Here is a 25,163-nt window from a genome sequence, read left to right on the forward strand (position 1 = left end):
TTTGGTATTTTAAAGCCAGTGAAATTATCACAAATAGCTCGAAATGATCATTTTAATGAATAACGTGTTAATTATTTGGTTTTCAGAAAATACAAGAAATATCCAAATGGATTGCTCCAACAATGGCCACAACCAAAACAAATAAACTTAATGTTGAAAGACAAACACAAAAAAGTTCTATACAAATGAATTATTTTTTTGAGCATTTGTACTTCACAAACATATTCTTTGATATAGAAGATTTTCATGTGTTAATTTTATGTGGAGTGATCAGTTGATTGATTGGTTACTTGAGCTGTAACAGATTTGTATGTGGGAGAGTCATTTTGATAATCAGGATGTCTACAATAGATTCCTATGTTTAAAAACTCCATTACCCATAACGCACAGCGCATCGAGTTTTATGAATCGAGCGTGGAGTCTTCGTTCACTCGCCCACACAGACCTCCTCCAGCGGTCGCATCCTGCCTGTTGTAGCGCTACCGTTAGCTAACCAATGAGGGGGGAGTAGCAAGCCTTTCTCACAGAGCGAATTCTGCCCTTTTTCACCTCAGTATCAGCTGTTTTTGCAGATTTCGCCTTTAATCGGAATTAAATGACGATTTTCCCATGCTTAAAACGACTCCAGGACAACGGATTTTCTCCTGCAAAGTCTGTTTTTTTTTTACACTTCGACCTCGGTAGCTGAGCGGTTTTAGCAAGCCAGATCGTTTTGACAAGCGACCGTGGGCTCATCTGTCTCATCTGTCTCTGTTACCGGGGGAGGGGGGAGGAGGAGGGTTTGGACAAAGCCAGTCAGATGTTGGACTGTAAAAATAACAGAGGTACGTTTTTACACCGGGTTGTGAAGTCGGATAATCAAACCGATCGTCTATCGTGAAAGTGCTCGGAAAGAGGGGAGGAGTGAGGTCTATTTTTGGAGGGTGAGAGTTTAGTGGATCTCGCTCCAAAGGAAAGGAGGAAGGGAGGGAGGTGTTGGGGGGGGTGCGTGGAAGAAAAAGACCCGCAAAGAAGAAGGGACGTAAGGGGAGAAAATCCTGATGCCCGTGATGGCAAACGAGCCGATCATCCTGAACGTTTATGATATGGTAAGTAGGAATAAAGATCCTGGATTTTAAAGCTAACATGATATACAATAATAGATACGTTCATAAGGTCTGTGCAGCATGCTTTGTCAACAGTATCAGTGCTGAGAGCCAAACACTATGAGAAAAAGGCGACTCAATGCAGAGCCACTAATGTGAAAGTCAAAGCCACAAAGTAACCCTGATACATGCACACCCACATTTTACACAATTCACTTTTAGATATGGGTTCAGCAGTTTCTCAGTGTGCTGCAACACCTGCCATGTAACTGCACAATACACTTCCAAAACTGATCTGGACATTTTGGAGAGGTCAGCCCTTAAAAATGAAACCAGAGATTGAAACCTTTTTTTTTTTTTTTTTTTTTTTTTAAATAACTAGTGTTTTCATTTCCAGCCAGGTAAAAGAGACTGAATATTTTTAAAACCTCAGAGCTGGCTCATAATCGTGCAAAGCTCACATGTGGGACCTTGACAGTGTTTGGTTTCCATATCAGTAGCAGAGCGAGATGGTCCTTATTGTTCTCTCTAAGCTGATGTTGCCAAAACATGTACAGTAGTTAGAAAGACACAACGAGGAAAGCGGCGGTTTCCTTCTGTATGTGGCTCAGTCTGTCAAGAAGAAAACTAAGTCTTGATTTAGAAGGATTCACTTGTAGAAAAACTGGAAGACTTGCCAAACCAACCTGCCAATAGACTTGAACTCGATGTTAAATCAAAGTGACAATCAACAATTGCATTGTGCTGAAAGTGGGGGGGAAATATGTCTTGTGGAAAGAGGCAGAAGTTGAGTCAGTATGGTGTCACCATGCAGGAGTGACTCAGTGGGAATAAAGAGGGGGCAGGGAAATTGGAAATGGACTGATGTGTTGATGAATCATTGATTTGATGTGCAGCCTCTGGGGAGGAGAGATTACACCTTAAAATGGGAATTGTTTTGTTGGTTGGGGTTGCAAAACAGACAGAAGCTGGCGTAATGTACAGTGACATCCCCCACTACTTGGTGACTACAGGCTTTTGGTGATACACATTCTGCTGGATTTTGTCTCTTTCTTATCAACCTTAACCTGTAAAAGTTCTCAAGATATTAAGAGGAAGTCACACTTGGATCAATGACAGGTGCATGTCCCTGTCTATTTTTTGGTTCTTTTTTTTCTATTTAATCTTATTTATTTCTGTTATCTTCCCGAACATGAATGATTGGTCTGTATTTCATTCCAGGTCAAAGGTCAGACAGTTTGAGGGCATTGATTGACATCGAGAGCTTCAGACAATGTTAAACTATAAGATCAGGATACAGCTTTATTGTACTCTCACTTATGCATATATCCCTATAACGACCAGCCGATTTGTTCTATTCTCCTTATATTCCTGCTTGTATCCTTTCCTAGTGTACTTTCTTCCTCTCCTTCTTTCCCGGTCCACATTGGTTTCTAGTCCAAGTGGCTTTTATCTCTGTCACTCTGAACGACTGCAGGAGCCATGGCACACTTTCACACGCAAAAAAAAAGCTGACATAGGTTCTGATTATTTGAATCTCACACACACACACCTTTTTAGGATGTTAATACCAGACGATACCAACACACTATCTAATAGAGTTTCTGTCCGAATATAGCATGACAACACCTCCTCAGAGAGAACTTGCATGATACCATCGGTGTGATTGATTAAATTACAGAAAAAGACAATTAAGCTGCTAACAAACACAACAGTTACAGCCTAAACCTCCCTGTCGATACATTTAGCAGCCATATTGGATTCCTAATGACGTCAGATCATATCATAGACTGTAAAAAGAATCAGACCTGCAACTTGGATTTTACGACTTTCAAGATCAACTGGAACGCAGTGTAGCTCACAGAAAATACATGTTAAATTCAAACATACGGTGTATTAATTAATTGAAGTGACCATTTCCATATTGACTCGGAGGCTGACCAACAGTTTGAGGACTGACTCATTGCTGCCTTCGACTCAGTATCGTCAAGAGATGGATTATTTGTTGGACATTCCAATGAAAAATCCTTTATTCTGAGTTATCCTGAGTATGTAAAAGGTGTGAAAGTCATAACTGCAACTGGACACTTTTTGGGGAAATAAGAAAATATTGATGCATTTGCAGAGACAACCAAACATGGAGGTCTCAGTGAAAACAATAAGGAGGCTGTTTGAGGGTCTAAACAGGAACCTTTTTTTTTTTTTTATTGGCTGAATCACCAGTTGAGTGACTGGTCGGGTGACAAGCTGTTTGTCTTAATGGAAGTCAGCAAACTGTACAGATAAGACAACCCGTTGGATTCAAAGTGAAATTCCTCTTTTTCCCTGCGAGCATTGATACTGTCACATGACTTTCAGGAAGAACCGTACACACATCAATGCGCCTACCCCCCCACCCCCCCCCCCCACCCCGCTCCCTCCCATACCTCACTGTCATCCTTCAGCTTCTCCCATTCTCTTTGAGTTCCCCAGGCCGTCCTGCTCCCATCTCTGCTAAGTGGATTTCCTGGCCAGCTCTGAGTGCTTTAGTGTGCTGCTCTAATGAGACAGCATTATCTGCACACCGCCCGTCTGCCTGCCAGCACTGAGGACTGCTGTGTCTGAGTGTGTGTAGTGTGAGAGAACGTATCGGGGTAATAGGTTTAACCGCGTCTCGTTGTCAGAGTATCGGTGTGGCTGCTGCTCTGGATGAATTCATTAATGGAGGTTTTCTCCTGCTGTGTAATCTACACAGCGTTGAGTGCTCAGACGAGAGAGACGCATGTTGGGGTGGTACAGCAGGGTGATTTCTGGGGCGTCCCTTCATCCACTGTGTAGTGACACTGTTGGACACATTGCACGTCTGATGTCAGACATGTTTGCTTCAGTCCTAGGGGTCATCTGATTGATGTACATAATAAAAAACATGTTGAATCTGTTATCAGCGGCTTTCCAAATCCATTGGCTCATGGTTGGTAACTTTTCATTAACTTAATAAGCCTTTGCAGTTTGCTTTTAGTTGACACTAGTCGGCTGCTGAATGTTAAAATAGTGCAGCTGCAATGTTTTACACATTAGTTATTGATTATTATACAACATCCTACTTATTGGTTTGAGTCTATATTCTCTGATCCCAGCTTCTTTAAATGTGAATATTGACTCTTTCTTTCCCCCACAGTGGTTGGTAAAATAATAATAACTTATTTGAGATTATCGACCTTTACTTTTTAGAAACACTGGTTAGTATCTTCCGAGTGCTGCACAATGCACCCTCATTTTAAAGTTCTGGCGACGTGAGACTCTGCAGCGAACACATGGCTGTCACAATAAGGAAGAGGTGCCTTTATGCTTTCTCACTCAGCATGCGCACTTCTGCTATCGGATGGAGGCTTGGGTACAAGGACAATGATTTTACAATTTTTTTTTATTTTTTTTTGATCCAGTCAGATGAAACTCAAACTAGTCATTAGCAACCCTCGACATCATTGGTGCCAACTAGAAAAAAGAGAAGAGCTTCTTTGGACCCTTTGTTGACTCAGGAGAAAAATGTTGAAATGTGTGAAAAACAAAAGACAGAGCAGCAGATGGAAAACAAATCGTGAGTTATAGCTTAGAATGTGCACGTTTACATGTTTGTTCAATGCAATTAACTTCCTTATCAGACTAAAATACTTTTTGAATAGTAATATATGTATGGGGATGATTAACTTTACAGGAACTTACTGCATCAGCAAGTTCACACGCACACACACGCACACACACACAGACACACACAGACACAGGCGGGCAGGCCACTCTCTGTGATGTGAGGGAGGAGGAAGACTTTAATGAGCTCTGAAGTAATGAAGACTGAGATTAGAGTCTTAGTTCAGCTCTGAGGTGTGTGTGTGTGTGGGTGTGGGGGGGTGGGGTGGGGGGGGGGGGGGGTGTATAGCTTTAACTCAACTAGCAGATTAGCTCACTAACTCATTGTCAGACTGAGCAACACGTCCAGTGGCTGATTTTGGCGAGGTCATGTCTGGGCATCGATACAGACAACTCTGAGGGATTTAGGCAGCAGAGGATAAACGTACCTTTCTCTGTTTACCTGAAACTTATTCTCTGAGTCTTGACTTTTCTGGACTGCAGCCACCTGAAGTCCTCGTTTCTTAGGAAAAAGCCCTGGATCCTGAACAGAAGCAGTGAGGAAAAGCTTAAATTCTTTGGTCCAATTCAGCCCCAGAAGCAGCTGGGGTTTTTTTTTAACACAGATGAACTTTGTTCCTGTGCTTGGAGAAACACAAACAAATTACTGATTCTGTGATCAGATGATTTGAGGAATTCTTTCTGCAGGATGTTGTCGTGTCATGCTGTTCCAGTGTTTGGACTAAATGTTGATCCTGTTGGCTTGTCAACAACACGATGTACCAACAGTAAATGTAGGGCTGGGCGATGTATCGGCTTTTTGAGATACAGCGACATGTTTTCAAACAAGATAAAGGTTAAGACAATATCATTAATGTCGGTGTAGTTTAAGTGACATTAAAGTAACATTATAGGCGTCCTCTGTAAAGCTGTCAGTTCACCTCTCTCTCTCTCTCTCTCTCTCTCTCTCTCTCTCTCTCTCTCTCTCTCTCTCTCTCTCTCTCTCTCTCTCAAAAAACTGATTGGATCACAGAAAGCACATCGTGCAGCTCACTGTATAAGACACGTATCGAGTATCGCCATTCTGCGAAAAAATATCGGGATATGAGTTCTGGTCCATATTGCCCAGCCCTCCCTTAATGTGAGGGGGTGGTCACTTTAACAAAAAAAAAAAAAAAAAAAGTGACCCCACCCACTCAGTCACTATTTGAAAAGTTGGTAGGAGACTCTGCTGTTTGGGAGTAAGCGTTAGAAAAACAAGGCGAATCATGACTCAAGCAGTTCTCACGATTAAACATAATTGAACGGTTCTTTGTTATTCATCTGTTTCATAGACTCTCATTCCGAAAAAAAAAAAAAAGAAAGTAGGCGTGGTGATATTCTTTGAGAAAGTCTAGAGTTTGTCCTGGAAAACCTGAAATGGTCGTTTATGACTCATCATTCAGTCGGCGGTGTATACATTGACGCGTCGCTTCCCTAAAATAGTTAGTGTTTCTCTCTGGAGCAGCGCAGGATTGTTAAACCAACCATCCCAGGTGGTTAAAGGTGTTTGTGTTTGAACGGTCTCATCGTCAGAGCTGCTGTCTAATGTTAATGCCAGTCGATATCTGTTACGTGTTCTCTATGGTTATGCTTCCCTTCTCATTATACATCTCACGTTTTTAAACATGACCCTTCCTTGCATCATTGCTCCAGTCTGTAGTACGTACAGTAGAAGTGAACGCATGCCAGTGTCACCATGTGCAACAAGTCACAGGTGTGGTCGTCATCATAGCTGCTCTGTAACAGCCTTACACTGATGAAGTCACCCTTCGAGATAGACTCTTAATGACTGTGTGCAGAATTTGCAAAGTAGATGTTTTGGCAGATCGCTCCAGTTAACATCCGAGCAGAGTCCGTGCGGTATTTGCATCACGCACGCGCACGACAGGAAGTAAGAGAGGCGTTCGCAAACAGGTTGCCGTGGTTTCAGTCTGATAAACATCTGTACAGCTCATTTCACCCAAACTGTGGGATGTAGCCTCTGTGTCGTGACGGAACACTTTGACCTGCCAAGAAATGATCAGTCAATTCATTAATAAGACGCAGAACAAAAACAACAAGCGCCTCCTTTTTTCAGGTTCAGTCAGTTGTGTTTTTTAGACATTGGACACAGTTGTGGTACTTGTCTTTAGCTTATGCAGCAAAACAGCTGAATCCAACTCTACGTATGTTGAACATTGTCAGTGTATTGTTTTAAATCGACCTTTTTACTCGTGTATTTGAGTCATTAGTTAGTCACCTGATGCTCTCTTTCCCATTATCCCTTGCTCCATCCTCTGTGGGGAAAAAAAAAAAGATTGTTTTCGCACCAGTGAACTCTGCCTAGCAACAGCCCGACCAATCACCTTTTAGCCTCAGGATGTTACACAGACACAGGACTGGCACTGTGAGATCACTGCTGCTGAAATCATTGATTCTGCCCCTCCATGCGTTTGTTTGTAGGTGGGCTCGTCTTTATTGTCGGCGTGTGTACGAGATTTTGTGGATGGATGGCCTATGCTGAGGCAGGCGATCGTTCAGAGAGAATGAAACGGGATAACTTTCATCTTTACAAGGATCTTCACTTTGAGGGGAAATTCATCGGAAATATCTTGATTCTAAGAATTATTTTAGAAACGTGTCACTCGGAGCAAGTCTGAGTACTTAGGAGGCTTTGTGAATACGACTCCCGGAGTTTTATTTCTGCATTGGTCTTGAGTCCTGGAACAATTACCCTCTTGGTATTAAAAAGGACTGTAAATAAATGTCATCTTTGAATTTTTAAAAAGGTCAATAGTCAGAAATAGGACGGTAGCCAACAACTGTACCAAGAGCCTCTTCAAGGCGAGAGAATTGATTGAATCACCAAATAAAGAATATTTACAGCGTTAATATGCAAACCATGAAGTGTGTCAGTGTTTATAGAGGTAATAAAGAAAACAAAACAATATAGGAGACTTGTTAGGAAGTGACCAGCACTGACCAACAATCATTTGATGAAAGCAAATAACATCAAACATAAGTGAATACAACTACTGCTTTAGTGTCTGTTCTAGTGTTGCCTACACACAAGGGTTGTTTTTTTTTTGGTTTTTTTTTATAGATGCATAAAGTTGTAACTGTGTGTGCATCACTAATGATTGTGTCTTGTCTTTTTTGCTCTTCAGTACTGGATCAATGAGTTCACCAGCACTCTGGGCATCGGTGTCTTTCACTCAGGGATCGAGATCTATGGGAGAGGTAACGATTACCCCGAAACCTGACACCACACATATCAGTTGACTCCCTCCCTGTAGAACGCCTGGTTAGGTCTGACCTGCTCTGTTTACAACCATCATTATGAAGCAACACACGACTTTTGTGTGACACTTGACGCTCTTCAAAAGTGTGGTTCCATGTCTTTTTTTTTTTTTTCTTTCTTTCTTTTTAGAGTTCGCCTATGGCGGACACCCGTACCCATTCTCAGGGGTCTTTGAGATCACACCAGGGGAAGCCACTGAACTGGGCGAGACCTTCAAGTTCAAGTGAGTACGGGATATGTGATCGTTTTGTTTATTATCCTCGTGACAGAAGATCTGTAAGAAGAAAGCAAACGTGATAAATATATTCACATGTAAAGACATACCTGCACTGTTTGTTTTAGGGTCACCAGTTGATCACTAAAATAAGGGAACTTATCAGATAATCCTTGTCCAACAGTCACTCTCTTGGCACCTCTTTGATTTTTGGCTAAAACCAGGCTGACATTTCCTTATAGTAGAACCTGCTCTGGCAGAGACGTGGATCGAGGGCCGAGAGTGTAAAGCATGCGACAGGCATTCTGTGATTTCACACTTTCTCGCCCTCATGGCTCGTGGTGGCAAACAGAAAATGAAGAGATAAAATTGTTTGAACTTGAAATGAACTAGAGAAATTGGAGGCAAAAAACCCCCCCAAAACAGCAGAAGTGAGTGAAGTACGTGTGAGATTTGTACTGCTCTTCATTTGGACTGTGTTGTTGCTGTGAGATATCAGGACATCCAGTCAGCTCAATATTTTTGCAGGACTCCCACACAACAAGCCCAGGGTCTGTTTTTCTCTGTATGTTTGTGTGTTAATCTACCCAGAGCTGCTGTACTGCTGTGTATTACTTCTGCTCTAGTTGATCTGCCCTGTGGCTTTACACAGATTCTGCTTGGCGCGCACACACACACACACACACACACACACACACACTTGCTGTCTCTATGCAGGCCACTAGACTCTGAGTATGGATCATCGGGACTAATGCACATAAATCAGACACCGCTTTTCTCTTTGCACAATGCAAAGAACAGATGCCAGATCTATGTGAATACATTCCTTCTTATCGCTCATGTTGGCTGATGCTTTCATGAGTATAGCCGTCCTTTCAAATGAGGGCAAAAGACCAAACCATAATCTTGAAAATAAAGGTGAATGCTTCGCGTCTTTTTGTATTTTATTGTTTTTATTTGCACAAGATCCACCGAATGTGCGTTGTTAAAAGCCCTGTCCCACCCGCCTCCATACCCCCTCTCTCAACACCCCCCCCCCCCCTCTCCGGATCGTGTCTGCAGAGAAGCCATAGTATTGGGCAGCACCGACTTCACAGAGGAAGATGTGGAGCGGATAGTTGAGGAGATGGGAAAGGAGTATAAAGGCAACGCCTACCACCTCATGCACAAGAACTGCAACCACTTCTCCTCAGCACTGTCAGAGGTATGTGCACACACACACACACACACACACACACACACACACACACACACACACACACACACACAGTTCGTGATTATTTTTGTGTGCGTGTGTGTGTGTGTGTGTAACCTTCTAAGGAAGTGTGTGCTTTCAGTCAGTGTAGCCCTGTGTGACTAATGAGCAGGGAGTCTTACAGTTAGCAGATTAGAGATGAGATGGGGATTACGACACACTACAAGTCCAGACACGCAGAGCCAGCTGGCAAACACACACACATGCGCACACACACACACACATGCGCACACACACACACACACACACACATGCGCACACTTGCTCATACACAAAACCTGCAGACCACAGCCACATAGATGCATTCTTAAAAATTCAAACATACACACATGTATTGATGGCTCCTTTCCTTCATGTCAGTTCTCACTTTTCTCTTTAAAAAACAGACGATCGGCAGCTTTGGCGAATGTTCAGATAAAAGCACATTTAAGCCTTGACTGGGAAAGGAACCACCGCGTTTCTTGGAAGCCTCTCGTCTTGTTTTGCTGTAATAGAGCTGATGGAACTAAGTGATTACGATTAGACCTTTACTTTGACGGTGTTGCAACAGCCTGTGTCTACAAGCTCATCTGTTAAAGGAAGGAGTGATGAGAGAGATTTGAGAGGTCTTCCCCCAAGCAGATATCCTCAAGTATAATCAGTCAGTACTTACAGTAGATGTAAAAAAAAAGAGACACACAAGTAGTAGGACACTGTACTTTCTTTTTACGGTTGTTAGGGACAGAGAAAGCAATACATTTTACAATTCTTTGCTTTGGTCTCCCCACACAAGAATGGACAGATGTATTTTCCAGTTATTTATTTACTCGTGCAAGACCGTTTTTTTCCCCTATTCATTTCAATTTAAAAAAACTTAATTTGTCCCCAGGGGGCAACATAAAGGCACACAGAGCAGTAAATGAACGATAGTGCAGCTATACTAAGATTTAACCAAAGATTAAGTGTCAACAAAAGAATAAAGTGTCAAACTGTAAGCACAAGGTTTAAATACAAAATGACAGAAAATGAAGATCACTGACACTTAGTTATACACACCGCTAGAAATCACTAAAACCGGGGACAACAAACCACGATTAAGTCAAACATTTCGAGTCAATCACAAATTTTGTTGCGCAGAGCAAAGAGGACACTCCATGGAATTCATGCTCATTGATTCAGATTGTCCCTTTTACATGCGCTTCTCCAGACCACGTGTGAGGCTGAAGTCCCATAGAGCTGGAGTCTTGTTATTCATACTTCATACTACTACAGCAAATAAGCATAATTATTGTATTTAATGTCAAAGCAATGACGATGGGAAACCTTGCAGGATGAGGTTTGTTAAAGACGGCACACATGCATCCCTGTACTTCACCGTGTCTCCCGCTTCATTTGCAGTCCGCGTCAAATAGCACACATCACCCGACTTACACGCTGTAGTTCGCTGTCTTGAGTTACAACATGTGCATTTGTTGCGCCATCTTGCCTGTGTTGTCCCCTAACCTGTGTATTTAAATCCCTTCTGGCTCTAACAGGCCATTTATCTTCGTAACAGTATACGTTTATGAGGTATCTTCACAACCTCCTTTTTGTAGGAAAGTATTGAAAAGTTGAAGCAAAGCTGAACAACATTGTGAGCCTCAATGACCATATGACAAACCTCACTGCGATGTTAGATATAAATATATAATGTTAGATATAAAAGGGGTTTTGGTGGGTTCCCTTAAACACACCACCTGGTGGAATGACAATTTTACAAGTGTTTTTTATAGTGCCTATTAAAAAAAAATCAACCGTACATGCAAACAGGATGCAGCACACTGTAAACAGTGTATAAGACATACATATCAAGTCTGCACATAGTCAAGTCAGCAAGGGCCAGAAGAGGGCGCTGATGATACACACAACATACCAGTCCAAGTTTGAAACTACAAAAACTCAACAAAGCACTACGGACACAATTTAAAAAGTAGCATAAGAATAATGTACACATGAAGCTGGTTAACGTTGAGGCAAAGTGTTACACGTGTGAATTTGGATTACGGATATTTATCTGTAGCTTTTGAAATAAGATCTATAATAACTTCTTTCTTTTATTCCCCCCCTCCCTCCTGCTGTTTCTGGTCTCCGTAGATCTTGTGCGGCAGGGAGATCCCTCGCTGGGTAAACCGCTTGGCCTACTTCAGCTCCTGCGTCCCGTTCCTGCAGAGCTGCCTGCCCAAAGAGTGGCTGACCCCCGCCGCCTTACAGTCCAGCGTCAGCCAGGAGCTTCACGGAGCGGGAGAGCTAGAGGAGGCGGAGGACGCCGCCGCCACCGCCTCCCTGGCGTCGATGTCACCCTCATCCTCCTCCAGCCCCACCTCCTTCCCCAGGCATTCCAGACACCAGCCTCGTCGGTAGAAGCCGCAAGGTCGGCTGGGGAAAACTTGGGGCTGGAATTGTGATCACAAAAACTGTCAGGTAACAGATGACCTGCAACAATGAAGAATCCTGCTACAGGTTCAAGTCCTGACACCGTGATCTTGAGCAGGGCACTGAACCGCAGCGTGCTCTTGGTAAGAAAGTGAGCAAGATCTCTGCCGTGATCCAGAGACGGGGGAAATGTTCCTCTACTGTTGACAAAAATGGGATCGTAACTCAGAAGCCACGGCTGGATTCTCAGAGCACACCCACAGTCCAAACTAGTTCCCCTCAAGTCACTTCCATTATTTTACCAGGCAACTCGCACGGCTGAAAGGCAGCCATTTTTTCTTTCTTAGTCAGGCAAAGCAGTCACATGCAGATTCAACTAGTAGTCAGTTGGTGGATGGTGCTAATCTTTCAGTTTGAGTCACTTTACGAACATGGCCCCAAGCCAAAGGAGTCACCTTTAAATTTGGTCAATTTGACCCATTTGAGTCGTTACAAACATTTTCAAACCTTATTGACCACCCACAAGGCTGCTCTGATGAAGAGAAGTTGGACCTTTTTAGGGGTTTACCAGATGATTTGAAAACGGTTCTGTCACAAAAATAATGAATCTAAATTCCGACGTTGCTGCTTTTTGTTTATTATCTTTATCCTTATCTTTAGGCTGTGATCTCAAGTGTCGAGACACGACTAATAGCAACTTTAGTTTTATTGCTAATGAATCTATACTGCACAGATCAATGCAACTGACAGAAAAAGACTGAGTTTTTCTGCTGTAATGTGAATGCCTTATCGGGTCTTTTCCATATTAATCATCCATCCACAGCTCTTTACACGGTTACAACAGGAGCCCTGGCTTTCTATTTACAGTAGTTTGAAAGTACCACTTGCAAGGTGCTGGTATCATTTGATTTGTGGCTGTTTAATGTTTCCTCTGGCGATCGGTAGCTGGTAAAATACTGTAAGCAGCTGGCGGACTTTGGATTGTCTAGACTTTTCCCCTGAAAGCTGTGTGTGCGTCAAGACTTCAGCCTTTTTTTTTTTTTTTTTTTTTTTTGTATTTTTCTCTGACAGTAGACGGGACCTCCTAGAACTACAATCAGCCTCACTTTCGCAAAACGCCATGCAAAAAAAGAAGATCCAGCACTGGTGTCTTAGATTTTTGAAAGTCATTTGACACACCATGGAGTCCTTTTCATGTTCCCTTTTTTTTTTTTTTTTTTTTTGTCCCTTGTGTTACAGCAGTCTTATGTGTAGCAGCTTTAAAGTTCCTACCTGTTCATTATGGAGTAACCCTAGGTGATAAAAGTAACAGACCCATTTCAGTGTTTTTTTAAAGTGTATCAACCTATACTGTAATGATGATGTCATGAAGTTTATTTTGGAACAATAAGGTTGTGTGGCTGGCAGCGGCTAAAGAAGACATTTTTGTTAGCAGAAGGTTGTGGGTTTAAATCCAGGAACGGAAGAGGGTACATTTTTCTCTGTAGCATTTGCCAAGGTGCCTTTGAGTGTGGGACTGAAAGAACCAGTGTTTAAGATTAAGATGAATTATCGTGTGGAGATATTAACTTCACAGTATGTTTCAATTAGTCCATTATCCCCTGAAACTGAAAATCTGTTTTTGTCACTTTGGAATGAGCTCATGTGTCCGCAGAGGGATTGGGCCTCTCATACACAGACAAACTCAACACGTAATACCGCTTAATCTACAAACTGCTTCTGCTTCCCATCGGTGCTCCAAGACTTGCGGTTGTACCAGTTATCAGTGTGATGGTGTTTGTTAGGTTTAGAGCAAAATCTTTGATTTTTACTCTTGTGATTCAGATTCTGATAAGATAGCTCAAAGACATGATCTGTTTGACCTTTGTATTTAATATAAAAGAAAACAAAATAGACATTAGAAGAAACTGAAGGGAACTTGAAGTAAAGTGTTGGATCTGACTTTGTCTATAACTCTTTGGCCACTATCTGCCTGCATGCTGACAGACATTTTCCTCACGTGTTAATTAAGAGATTAATGTACTCTCTAAATATATAATACTTTGATTTTAAAGGGTCACATATTATAGGAAATACACTTTACAATAGTTTTCTAACACTAATATGTATCAGTGTTTGTGGCGTTTGTCTGTCTACAAATGCCCCAAATTGTGTCAAAAGTGCATCCTCTCCGTCTTTTGCCTCCTCAACAATGTGTGCTCAAACAGGCTGTTTGGAGATTTTCCCCTTGTGACATCACAAAGGGCAGTAACCCCTCCCTCGGGTGGGGGAAACTCCCACAGCTAGGTGATTATGTTGCTCTGTGAGTCTGCCTTTGGCTTGGGTGTTCTTGTAAGAAACATTTGCAGATATGTTTTGGGGAGCTCTGATACTTATTTAAATGTGGGAAAAATGGATTATAATATGTGACCTTTAAAATATGGCAAACTCCCAGCAATCATTCAGTTTATTAACAAATCTTAAAATCATCTTCAATGTGTATAGGATCATTTTTACTCTGCGCAAGAGAATGCTGCGTTCCTATCCGATGAGCAAGTCCATGAAACTCATTAACCTGTAAACTACAAAGATGCTGCATTATGTCACCAACAGGAGCCATGGACATAAAGAAAACAGCAGATTGTATTTGTTTGCTGGGAGAGGACAGGACTACACACAGGACAACTTGTCAAATCTAGATAGAAATGATTTAAACAGTTTGTTAATCCTTTTCAACAGTTTCTTCGTTACATGGCCTTTTTCATCTGTTTGATAAATGGTTGATAAACTCAGGACCCCAAAAGGCTTCGTAATGTAATCCTTTGAACTTTTTTACCACACGTTTTTGTTTGTGTTCTTGTTGCTTTTTCAGATGCAGTAGTCACTCCATAGAGCTGTTAGACAACACACTGTGGCAGTACAGTTTTATACTTCTTCTCTCTTTGATATGAAAGAGAGCATTTGTTTACAACCTGGATGTTTATATGTGAGCCTGTGCTGCTCTTTTTATTTTTCTGTGTGAGAACGAATGTGTGGTTGTGTACACACTCTTATTATAAATCATTTCAACAAGCTGCCAACTGGGCCAAATTATCATGCTTCGACACAGATACTAAGACATTTGAACAATTGTAACAAATGTAGCAGAATTCCCGAGGTTTTTTAAGTTCATGTAAGATGTTACCACCTCTCTGGGATGAAAGGTTTCTTTCGACCAGATAAATTTTATATCTCAGGCTACACTTGAAAAATGTCAGTATCACATTATTTAGGTGCTCTGGTAGAAACAAACACATTTTCTGACAAATAAACACAAGTATAAAATCATAACACAAAACCGCAACAATGGCATTCTCTTAAAAACCAGCACGTGTCAAGTGAAAGGTTTCAGCTCTGTTAAGAATCAGATTTTTAATGTTGCTTTTTTTTTTTTTTATAAATCTTTATTTGATTCAAATTCATATTTAATGCACAGAAACAAGCTGACACACAGATAATCTGCTCTTACAGGCGCCCTCTGCTGGCTATTCTGTGGTTACTCTAAGGTTTCCCTTTCCTTTATATCTTTAAAATGTCTTCTTCTGTTTCCGTCCGTTTTTGAAAATGTATCTCAATCTCATCAAGTACAAACATTCATTGGTCATATTGGATTAAAACATTGACATCATATTTTGTTCATCTCAACAGTGAAGTATCACAGATCAACATAACTGAGGCCAAAGATGGATGTCACTCCACATCGCTTTTAATTTTCTTCTCTTTTTTTTTTTTAAATGAATGTCTTTTTAGTCAGCGTCGATTGGGAAACCTCAGACATTCATACCTGAGAAAAACTACAGCTTCAACTTCAGCTGTTTCAATGGACTTTCACAGAGCCTTCACAGGAGTGGAGCTGATTTATATCCTGTTGTAAAGTTAATAAAGGAAAGTATAAAAAACTATGACTCGTATTCTTTGTCTTTATTGTTCAATAAACACCTGTGTCAGCTATGCCAGTATGATTCAAACCTGTTGATTAAGGTTATTTTCAAAGTAAACTGTTCAGCCACTAGAGGGAGACAAATGATTGAATTGATCAGTGACATCCATCACTGAGGTCGGTTGCTGTTGACAGTATATTGAATTATAAAAGTTCTACTGCTTGATTGGACAACACAAGATTGAAACACAAGGACAATACAAGATATATAGTCTGTCACATTGCTAGAAAAGCAAGGTTTATAACAAGATGTTCGAAAACAGATGCATGATTTGTCAATTTATTGTAAAAAAAATAATTCTCTGCCCCTTGAAAATGTCAGATATATTATGATTTAATCTTGAAGAAGTCGGGTAGAAATTACACAGGTATTGTGCACTGTCACGGATCAATCAACTTTCATTTATTACAAAAGTTCATTAATATGCGAGTAAAATCATACATACCTACTACATTATTAAAAGAAACAAAGATGGAAAAAGAAAGGAATTGGAAAAGGATTGTAAATAAAGGAAAAACAAAAATCTATACTGCGCTTTGAGTTGAACAGGAATGCAGAAACATTGGTATGTTTGGAGATGCTCTGTCTTGATCTACTGTTGTCTGGGGACAAAACTGAGCTTGACTGGCTTTAATGGCTGAAACTTCCAGTTAAACTCCAAAGGAATCTAAAGGAAGAAAAGTAAGTTATATAAGAAAAATAAAGAGACAAAGTTAACAATCTGCGTGCACATGTGAATAAACTCTTACCGTAGTGTCTTTGCATGTTTCCACAGAGTAACTCTGCAGGAGACGGACAAGAACCAACTTCAGAGTGAGGATGGCGTAACGCATCCCGACACAGTTACGAGGCCCGAGCCCAAACGGCATGAACGCATATGGGTTCACTTCCTCACCGCTGTCTTTACTGAACCTGCGCACACGCACACACACACACACACACACACACACACACACACACACACACACACACACACACACACACACACACAAACAGAGAGGCTCTAAAGATCATGAAGTCACCGCTGAGAGATACAGAGAGATTCATGTTGGAACAAATGTGTCAATAAAAAATATTAGACACAGAATTATTAGATAGCCACAAGGGTGCCCCAGACTTGGGACCCCCACTATACTGGAGGGTGGATAGAATCAGAATTAGAATCAGCTTTATTGGCCAGGTAGACACAAAGAAATTAACTTTGGTACTCTGTGCTTTCTCTGTACAATGTAAACATTAAATAATAACAATTAGCTAAAAATATGAAAACGTAATTAAAGACTAATATGTACAAAATAAAATAATGCAGTGGTGAGTAGTGCAAAAGGATGATTAAGTAACATGAGGTAGTTATCTTTTACAGTATTTACATAATAGAGTATGCATAGATTGTCATTCAAATTAAATAATGTATGTGCGTTGACAGTGACAGTTTAGTTCCATAGTTATTTTACAGCAGCAGGTCTGACACTCTGTGGCTGTTTTAGCACCAAGCCCTGCAGGCCTATCCTAACTAGTAACAGAGAAGAATTCAACAGCCAAAAAACACAACTAATTTTATTTTATAGACACCTCTATTATCACTGACATGTGTAAATAAACATGTTTGTTTCTGTATATAGTTTATTTGATATTTAGCTACTTTTTTGTAAATGTTTACAATAATGGATGAATGTAAAACTTATTATTATCAATCTCTTCATATTTTTTGTTAGGTATCTGGCATCCTCTCTCTTGGTGTCTCAGCTTATACACTTACCTCTCTGGTCTGAACTTCTCAGGTGAACTCCAAAATCGTGGGTCCATGTGTAAAACTTGGACAGGAATGGCAACAACGGTTCCTTCAGGGATGTTGAGGCCGTGGACCTGGACAGGTTTTTTACACACCCTCTCAAGCCGTGGTGCAGTAGGAATCATGCGCATTGACTCATTAATAACATGGTCCAGGTACTCCAGATTGTTCAGATCCTCATACGATATGGGAGCCTGGAGGGGAAAAAATAAGGAGCCATCAAACAAACATTGTGTGAGCTATTTAAACATTGGTAATGAATCACATGACCATGATGTTACATCTTTGGGTAAGTTGGCATCAATTTCTTCCTGCAAGGTCTGCATGGCATCAGGGTTGATGGCCAGGCTGTAAAGGATGTAACTGAGAGTGGCACTTGTGGTATCATAACTACCAAAGATGAAGATGAAAGCCTGGGAAAGTATCTCAGTTTCAGTCAAACCTATAAAACAAAATACAGCAAAATGTTAGCGAACATCAACATTTGCTCTGAAGGGCAATATACACAGGTAGTGTATATATATATATATATATATATATATATATATACACACACACACACACACAGGACAGATGTATCAGGCTGTGCATTTGGAGGCTGAAAGTCTTTGCAGACACAAGGATTAAATTTCATGATTTCAAACTTAATAATAATAATAATAATAATAATAATAATAATACATACATACATAATAATACATTTTATTTTGTAAGTGCTTTTCCCGGAGCTCAAAGGCACTTTACACATGAAAATCACACAATGTACAGTTAAAAACAGAAAAAGATAGTATAAGACAGAAAAACAGAAAGGGAAAGAAAAAAGTTATGCATTAAAAGCTAATTTAAAAAGGTGAGTTTTGAGCATGGTCTTAAAAGTTGGGAGGTGTGTGCAGGAACGGATGGGTTTGTGGAGTTCCAGAGGAAGGGGGCAGCGATGGAGAAGGCTCTGTCTCCCCAGGTTCGGTGCTAATCTAACACATATATGTAATCTAACACATAACTAGTTTTTTTCTACAAAATGAAAAAGAAAATGTAATTTGTTGAAAGTTTCAAATCAGAATGTTAACTCTAAAGCACAGATAAAACAGAGAAAAGCTGCCATTTCTTGAATTTAAGAGGAAAAACAGAGCCGTTGATAATGTTGCTTAAGTGACCTTCATGACTCATAGATTGAGATAAAGTGTGAATACCTTTACTTGGCTGCTCTTCTTCATTCTTTGTCTCTGACTCTGGTATTTCACTTTGAATCATCACCTGCAGGAAGTCTGTTTGGAGCTAGAATGATACAAAAAACGTAAAAAAAAAAATGAAATCATTAATTTCTCCTGAAAGGGAAAAAGTAAGTCCACTCTCTAAAGATGAAGAGGTGACAAACATTGTTTTAATAATTACCGACCTCATTGTCATTGCTGATGAAAATAAATTACCGTTGTAATGGAATAAAACTAAATTCATTATGTTTGGAAATAAAGACAAGGAAACGAGGAACAAATCTGCACGGTAAACAGTGTTCATGTTTAAAGACTGTCTGTACATTTCTGGGAGTCATAATAGATGATGGAAACCACACATTGGTCATTTTAACCGAGCAAAGGACAGTTTGGATTCTGCTTCTATCTATATGTTGTATAGTTCACTTTTTCTGCAGTATTTGACCTATTGCACTAAGGTATAGGGCAACATGTATGAGACTAACACTAAACCTTTGTATGTGTTAAAGAAAATAAATATGGAGAACGTCAGAGAACATACTAAAAGACTATTTATACCCTCACATGTTGAAATTGCATTATTAGTCAATTGTTTAAATCCAGAAACTGATCATTTCCTGAACAAATGCACAAACATTTGTTATGCTTACATCTAATGAGGAGGATCATAGAGATTTCATTTTAAAGCATTCAGAAAGATCTGTTACTCAGAGCGCGTGTCCTACAGTGATGCAGCAAATATACAACTTGCCATTATTCCTCACTGTGAAAATGTAAATAGTTAATAACTTGGCTGAACATCATCATGTTCATCATCTCTAGAAATTGGAAGTTAGGGCTTTTGAATTGTCATTTATGACTCCGGCGTGGTCGGCTCAAGACAGCGTTGCAGCAGCAGGCAATGCTGCTGTGCCCCACCCGAACATCCACAGAGGTGCAAAACCTCATTCACTACTAGCTGCCTATTCAGTGAAGCAATGACAATTAAGTCGTAAATGAAACCCAGCTTTAAAAAGCACATTACCATAATGTATACAAACATGTCAACCAATTCCTATAATTCCCCACAATTTCTTCGTTAACACATTACATATGGAAGGCTTACTGCTTGTTCAGACTGACGCTGGTCTTTAAATTTCTTGATGATGTTGTAGAAATAATCAACACTGGGTCTGGGCATCATTTCAATATCTAGGAGTTTCAACAGATGGGTACCAAAGGGAAAGACAGCTGGAAAAAGATCACAGTGTTTTTACCAAACTTTGCAAATAGTCAAATTGCCTCAGCCTCTAAAAAAAGTTGAAGAAATACATACATGCAAAAAGTATTGGCCAAAACTTTAAGTTTAGAATCTTTTTGAGATGAACAACAAGTGAGTCCTCTGGATTGTTTATGGAGTCTGTCTCAACACCGAAAGACACACTGGTGATAACGTCCAAACTGTAAGGTGCCATGAATCTACAAAAACAAAACAGAGAGAGAGAGTTCTTTTAGGACATAACATGGAGTACATTCTTGGCAGTTGGTGACTGCCTCCACATTTGTACTGCTTCCATGCTGCCTCTGGCTCTCAGCTTTGATCTTGTAAATCACAGGGATCACTTTTGAGACCACCAATTCTTTCCTTTTTATCTTTGTGGCTTTAGACCACATCTTGGATCCTGGTCCCAACCCAAGTCCTGCTGCAACCACTGACTTATCTCCTGATGCTGTAGCTGACTGAGAGCCTGCTCAATTGCTTGCTCTTCCCTCCATCTGTGCCCTGTTCAATCTGATGCCTGTGTTAAATCTCTTAATGAAAACCCATGTGAATTTCTCATTTGCTCAAATGATCATCTGGACACTAGTGCATTTTCTGTAAGTGATATTATAGGAGTAATCTTGAATTGTACAGTCTGTATGGTCTTTCTATGTTTTCTATATCTAGTTACTCTACATAGTTATTGTGCAGTTTGTCTTTTTTTACAGCCTCTTGTATATTTAAAGTTGAACTTAAAGCATATTTAAGCTTATAATAGGGAGGGGAAATTATCTTTAGATATACATACTGTGATGTGTGACATTGATTTCCATGTTACATACATGTCCATACACAAATTGACATGAAATCATAAATAATGATGAACATACTGTTTGATGTCGACTGACTCATCCAAATGTTTTTGTCCAACTTTTTCAACAAGTCGGTCTGCATAACGAGCAACGATGGGAAAAACCTTCAAAACGGAAGAGTTGTTTAACACGGACAGTGAACTTAAAATGATGTCTTTCACTGAGACTGACATGGGACTGGATCATAAAAGACAGATAGCAGAAGTGGTTAGATATGAGACTAACCTGTTTCAGTCTGCTACTGGTGAAGCATGGCGATAAAGTGCTCCGGATTCTTTTCCACCTTTCGTCCTTGACTGAAAATACCGCATCCTCTAAAGGTCCCGCCACCGGATTTTCCTGTGAAAAAAGATTGAAGTTAAATACACCAAATGCTTCCATTTTTGAACAGTTTGACACCTGCATCATATCGCTTTCTTTGACCTGAAATTGTCTGCACAGCGGTGAGTCAACAAACAATGCATGAACTAATTTTCACTTGATTTTACAGCTAGTTTTAAAAAACATTTTAAAATACAATTTGAACGTCAGTATTGGGGAGCTACTCAAGAGATAGCAGGTTCAATGAAAGCCTGGTTTCCTACATGGTGACAGTGGGTGGTATTTTTCCACATTTGCTATACTTGCATCAGGGCCATGTGTTTTGTCAGTATTTACTACACTGCTGAGTGCTTCATATCAAAAACCACACCGACTTGTTATCAAAACTGTCTAATTAATATATAATATTCTGATTTACAACATTTACAGAAAGAAAAGTTTCTTACCCTGCGGTTAGTAAACACTGAGTAGCACTCCTTCACCATGACAGTTTTTATAATCTCAGGGTCTGATACCATTAACATCGGTGTTCGTCCCTCATACAATCTGAATACAAAAAAACAGTTATGATTAAACATAACGGTTTCAAATAAAGAATTAAACTTGTAAAACCTAAAACTACATTTTGGAATTATACCTTTTGGCAGTAGAGTTAAGATGTTTTTTTAAATAGAATTACTTTTGCGCTTTTGCCTTTATTTGGCCAGGACTGGGCATAGAGTAAAAAAATCAAGAGAGACAGTGGGGAATGACATGACAGTAAGTAGCCACAGCTTGGACTTTGACCCTGGCCGCCCGAAATAAAGTTTATAGCCTTGTAAATGAGGCACAACCTAAGAGCTACTGCAGGCCATTAGTGACCAATACAAGTAATTCATTTAAAAAGTAATTTGATCATATTGATATGGTAATTGTTCATGTCTCATCTCATTAAGTAGTGTTGTGTGTTAATTCAGGAATGTTTAACTTTAAAGAGTCCTTTGATTGCAAGTCTGGCCTGCTACTTCAGCAGTATCTGGGTTCTCTAATGCGGACAAGTATCTCTAGTTGTCCTAATGTTTTGCCAGTGATCTAACCCCGTGTTTCCCTGTTCCTCCAGTGCCTTTGTTCAGCAAGCCTCAGCACCTCCACAACTGTCCATCCTGACTCCCCGAGCATAAGATTACCTGCTGCGCCATTGTGCCCCAGGATTCCTGTGCATTATTTCAAAAGTATGTCATAAATCCCTTTTATCTGTGCCCCTCGTCTGAGCCTCGCCATTAAAGTAATATCATTTTTTGTTATTTCAAAAATTAACCCCAAATCAAGTTTAAAAAAATCTAACATCTAATTTTGAGCTTGTTTTAACAAGCCTGTAAATTCTTCAAACTCCAGCACTTTCTTCTGTGAAGGTACAGTAACTATACAAGTTGAATAAGTACATATTTGAAAGTTTTTTTTTTTTTTTTTTTCCTGGGCTAATAATAGACTTGTTTACTTCATTTAATTGGTAGATATAGCTACTGGTGACATTCAGATTAAAAGATAACATGATAATATGTATTTCCTAAATGTAAATACATATTGTATAGGCTACTCTTTGGCTTACACCATCCACCAAAATACTAACTTCTAAATGGATTAATTCAAATACCAATGAACAAAAAAGAGAATGGGATGATTAAACAATAAGAGTAGAAAAATAAAAGACAGGGTGTTGCTTGCCGTCATTTTATCATGTCATGATGACCTCACTCAAGACCACTCAGAATGATCCTCCCATCACCGACATCACCTCCAGGCCAACACACAAATTCACACAAAATGCAATTCATTACTCTTTTATATATGAAGTTAAAACTCACCCCCACACATCCCCGTATTTGGATTGGCACTCACGATCAAAGGTAGCAACACCCTGCAAGAAGTTTGAAATGTTTAAAGGTTCAATCGTCCAACAGATATTTATATACGAGGAGCAAAGCGACTTTGATAAGCTGTCATGTCCTTAGGTTATTTAACTGGCAACAAGGATGCAACGCTAACCAAAGAAGTGGAATCGAAGATTTTTTTTATTATAGATCCCTGAGGGGAAATTCGGATTTGTCTTTATTTTAGAGACAAGCTTCTCTCACACTGGAATCAAACACATGCACAAACACAGCCTGTGGACATGCAACAATAGAGAGGTGGAAGCTCACAGAAGGCACCCCTTAGCTGGTGGGGGTTCTGTGCCTTGCTCAAGGGCACCTCTGCAATGCTCAAGAGGTGGTCTGGTATCTCTCCAGTAACCAGACCAACTTCCATATGTTTGATTTGCATTGCAACTTGAACCAGCCCCACTCTGGTTCCCAACCAAGGTCGCTACGGACTCAGCTACTGCTTCCCCAAGCAGTCTACAGTTGTAACTAAACAAAGAAATAGTTTCAGGCAAGTCAACAACAATCTTGGATTGTATTTTGATGAAAATGTTTTTTATTGCCCTATCTTTTACTAAACATACATTCATTCTTTTCATATTAGTTTAATAGGCCTACTTAGCCTATTAATGTCTACATGCTTGTTAATGGTGTGTCTACATACCTTTGTGATGTTGTGCATTGTTCCAATAAAAGGCAATGGCCTTGGTCCGCACACTCCCATTTTTTTGAAAACCCTAAATGGCCAAATGCTATACCTGTATGATAAAGATTTTTAAACGTTACAACCATTACATTAGTGACATTAAACAACCAAGTGTAAAAGTCTTGCAAAATCGCAAATCGAACAACACAATGAGACAGTTACTCACAGTATCAGTAGGGTTAAACACAGCACCAGCAAAGTCCAAGTGGTTGCTGAAAACAAAGTGAAGAGAAACATTTTGCCTGTCAGCGTCAGCCGAGTAGAAGAAGTGTACACTCAAACTGGGCTACGTGAAAACTGAGGAAATGCAATGAAAAACAAGCAACATGGTATGCCATTTAGTGGGAGGGTCTCAGAGCAGGAAATTGTTTGTGTACAGAAAGGCCCAATGGCTGCTATTAATGGTTAATCTACCTGGGTGGAACTTCAAACAACACAAACCAAATTTGAACTCTCGACATACTTTTATATTGCACATAATAATGACTGTTACATAATTTTAGATTGCGATTTGGATATGTTGTGCAGCTTTTTCATGCAGACAACTTCCCGTGATTTACTTAGCACTTTGAGCACCACAATATAAGAAATCTTTTTTGATGTTGCTATTTTTCCACAATGAAAGCACATGGGCACACGTACAATATCTCAAGTGAACAATCTAGAGTAAACACACTCTTATACCCTAAATATAATCAGAAAGACATTGAAGTAAGTTATTTCTGAATACACAATAGTTACCTTTCACAGTCAGTACAGTAAGATACAATTTAATACTTTATTATGTGAGGCACTGAGACCTGTTTCCAGATTTTCCTGTTTGTTATGAGTGGCTATCATTATTGATAGCAAGAAATAACAGTTGTTTGTCTTTTTTCCTCATAGTTTTTGATTGTGAACCTTATTTCTCAGAGATAGAAAGAGAGTTAAGGTGTACATCCATGATGCATACAAATGTTTGTCTTACTTGTGTATCAAATAATACCAAATTAAAGCTGCCCTTGTTTGTAATGTTAAGTTACAGCTAAGCTAGTCCATACAGTATGGCAACTAAATTAACATTATCTAGCGATGTCACACTCTCTGAGTGATAGGGATGTCCCATGAAATATAAAGTTATTTATTATAAATTAAACGAACACAAAATCAACCAAATACTTTTGATCAAAGCTGCTTAATAGAGTTTTTACCTTTTGCACAATAATCAACCAAACCCTGGGGAGATATGGTTGATGATGTCATCGTGGTGCCCTGCAGTCCTTGACTCATCAGTATAAACAAAGTTCAACAATTT

The 25,163-nt window shown here is 39.9% G+C and overlaps 2 protein-coding genes across 2 annotated transcripts; one reads left to right on the top strand and one right to left on the bottom strand.

The window, feature by feature from the left end:
* Nucleotides 1–394: 394 nt before the first annotated feature.
* On the top strand, nt 395–16,126 carry LOC306836024 (deubiquitinase DESI2). Its single transcript, XM_079362887.1, has 5 exons — nt 395–1,088; nt 7,877–7,949; nt 8,140–8,233; nt 9,287–9,428; nt 11,592–16,126. Exons 1-5 carry the CDS (start codon nt 1,041–1,043, stop codon nt 11,856–11,858), a joined length of 624 nt encoding a protein of 207 aa, XP_079219013.1. The 5' UTR covers nt 395–1,040; the 3' UTR covers nt 11,859–16,126.
* Nucleotides 15,791–24,563, bottom strand: LOC306836023 (cytochrome P450 3A30-like). Its single transcript, XM_079362886.1, has 13 exons — nt 24,036–24,563; nt 23,828–23,921; nt 23,110–23,162; nt 21,712–21,811; nt 21,170–21,283; nt 20,963–21,048; nt 20,148–20,290; nt 19,938–20,062; nt 18,812–18,896; nt 17,903–18,063; nt 17,589–17,815; nt 16,579–16,741; nt 15,791–16,496 (listed from the first exon to the last, which is right to left on the bottom strand). The coding sequence occupies exons 1-13, from the start codon at nt 24,104–24,106 to the stop codon at nt 16,422–16,424; spliced, it is 1,497 nt and encodes a 498-aa protein (XP_079219012.1). The 5' UTR covers nt 24,107–24,563; the 3' UTR covers nt 15,791–16,421.
* Between the last annotated feature and the right edge of the window lie 600 nt (nt 24,564–25,163).

This window comes from Symphodus melops, assembly GCF_947650265.1.
Source record: "Symphodus melops genome assembly, chromosome: 15".
NCBI classification, from domain to species: domain Eukaryota; kingdom Metazoa; phylum Chordata; class Actinopteri; order Labriformes; family Labridae; genus Symphodus; species Symphodus melops.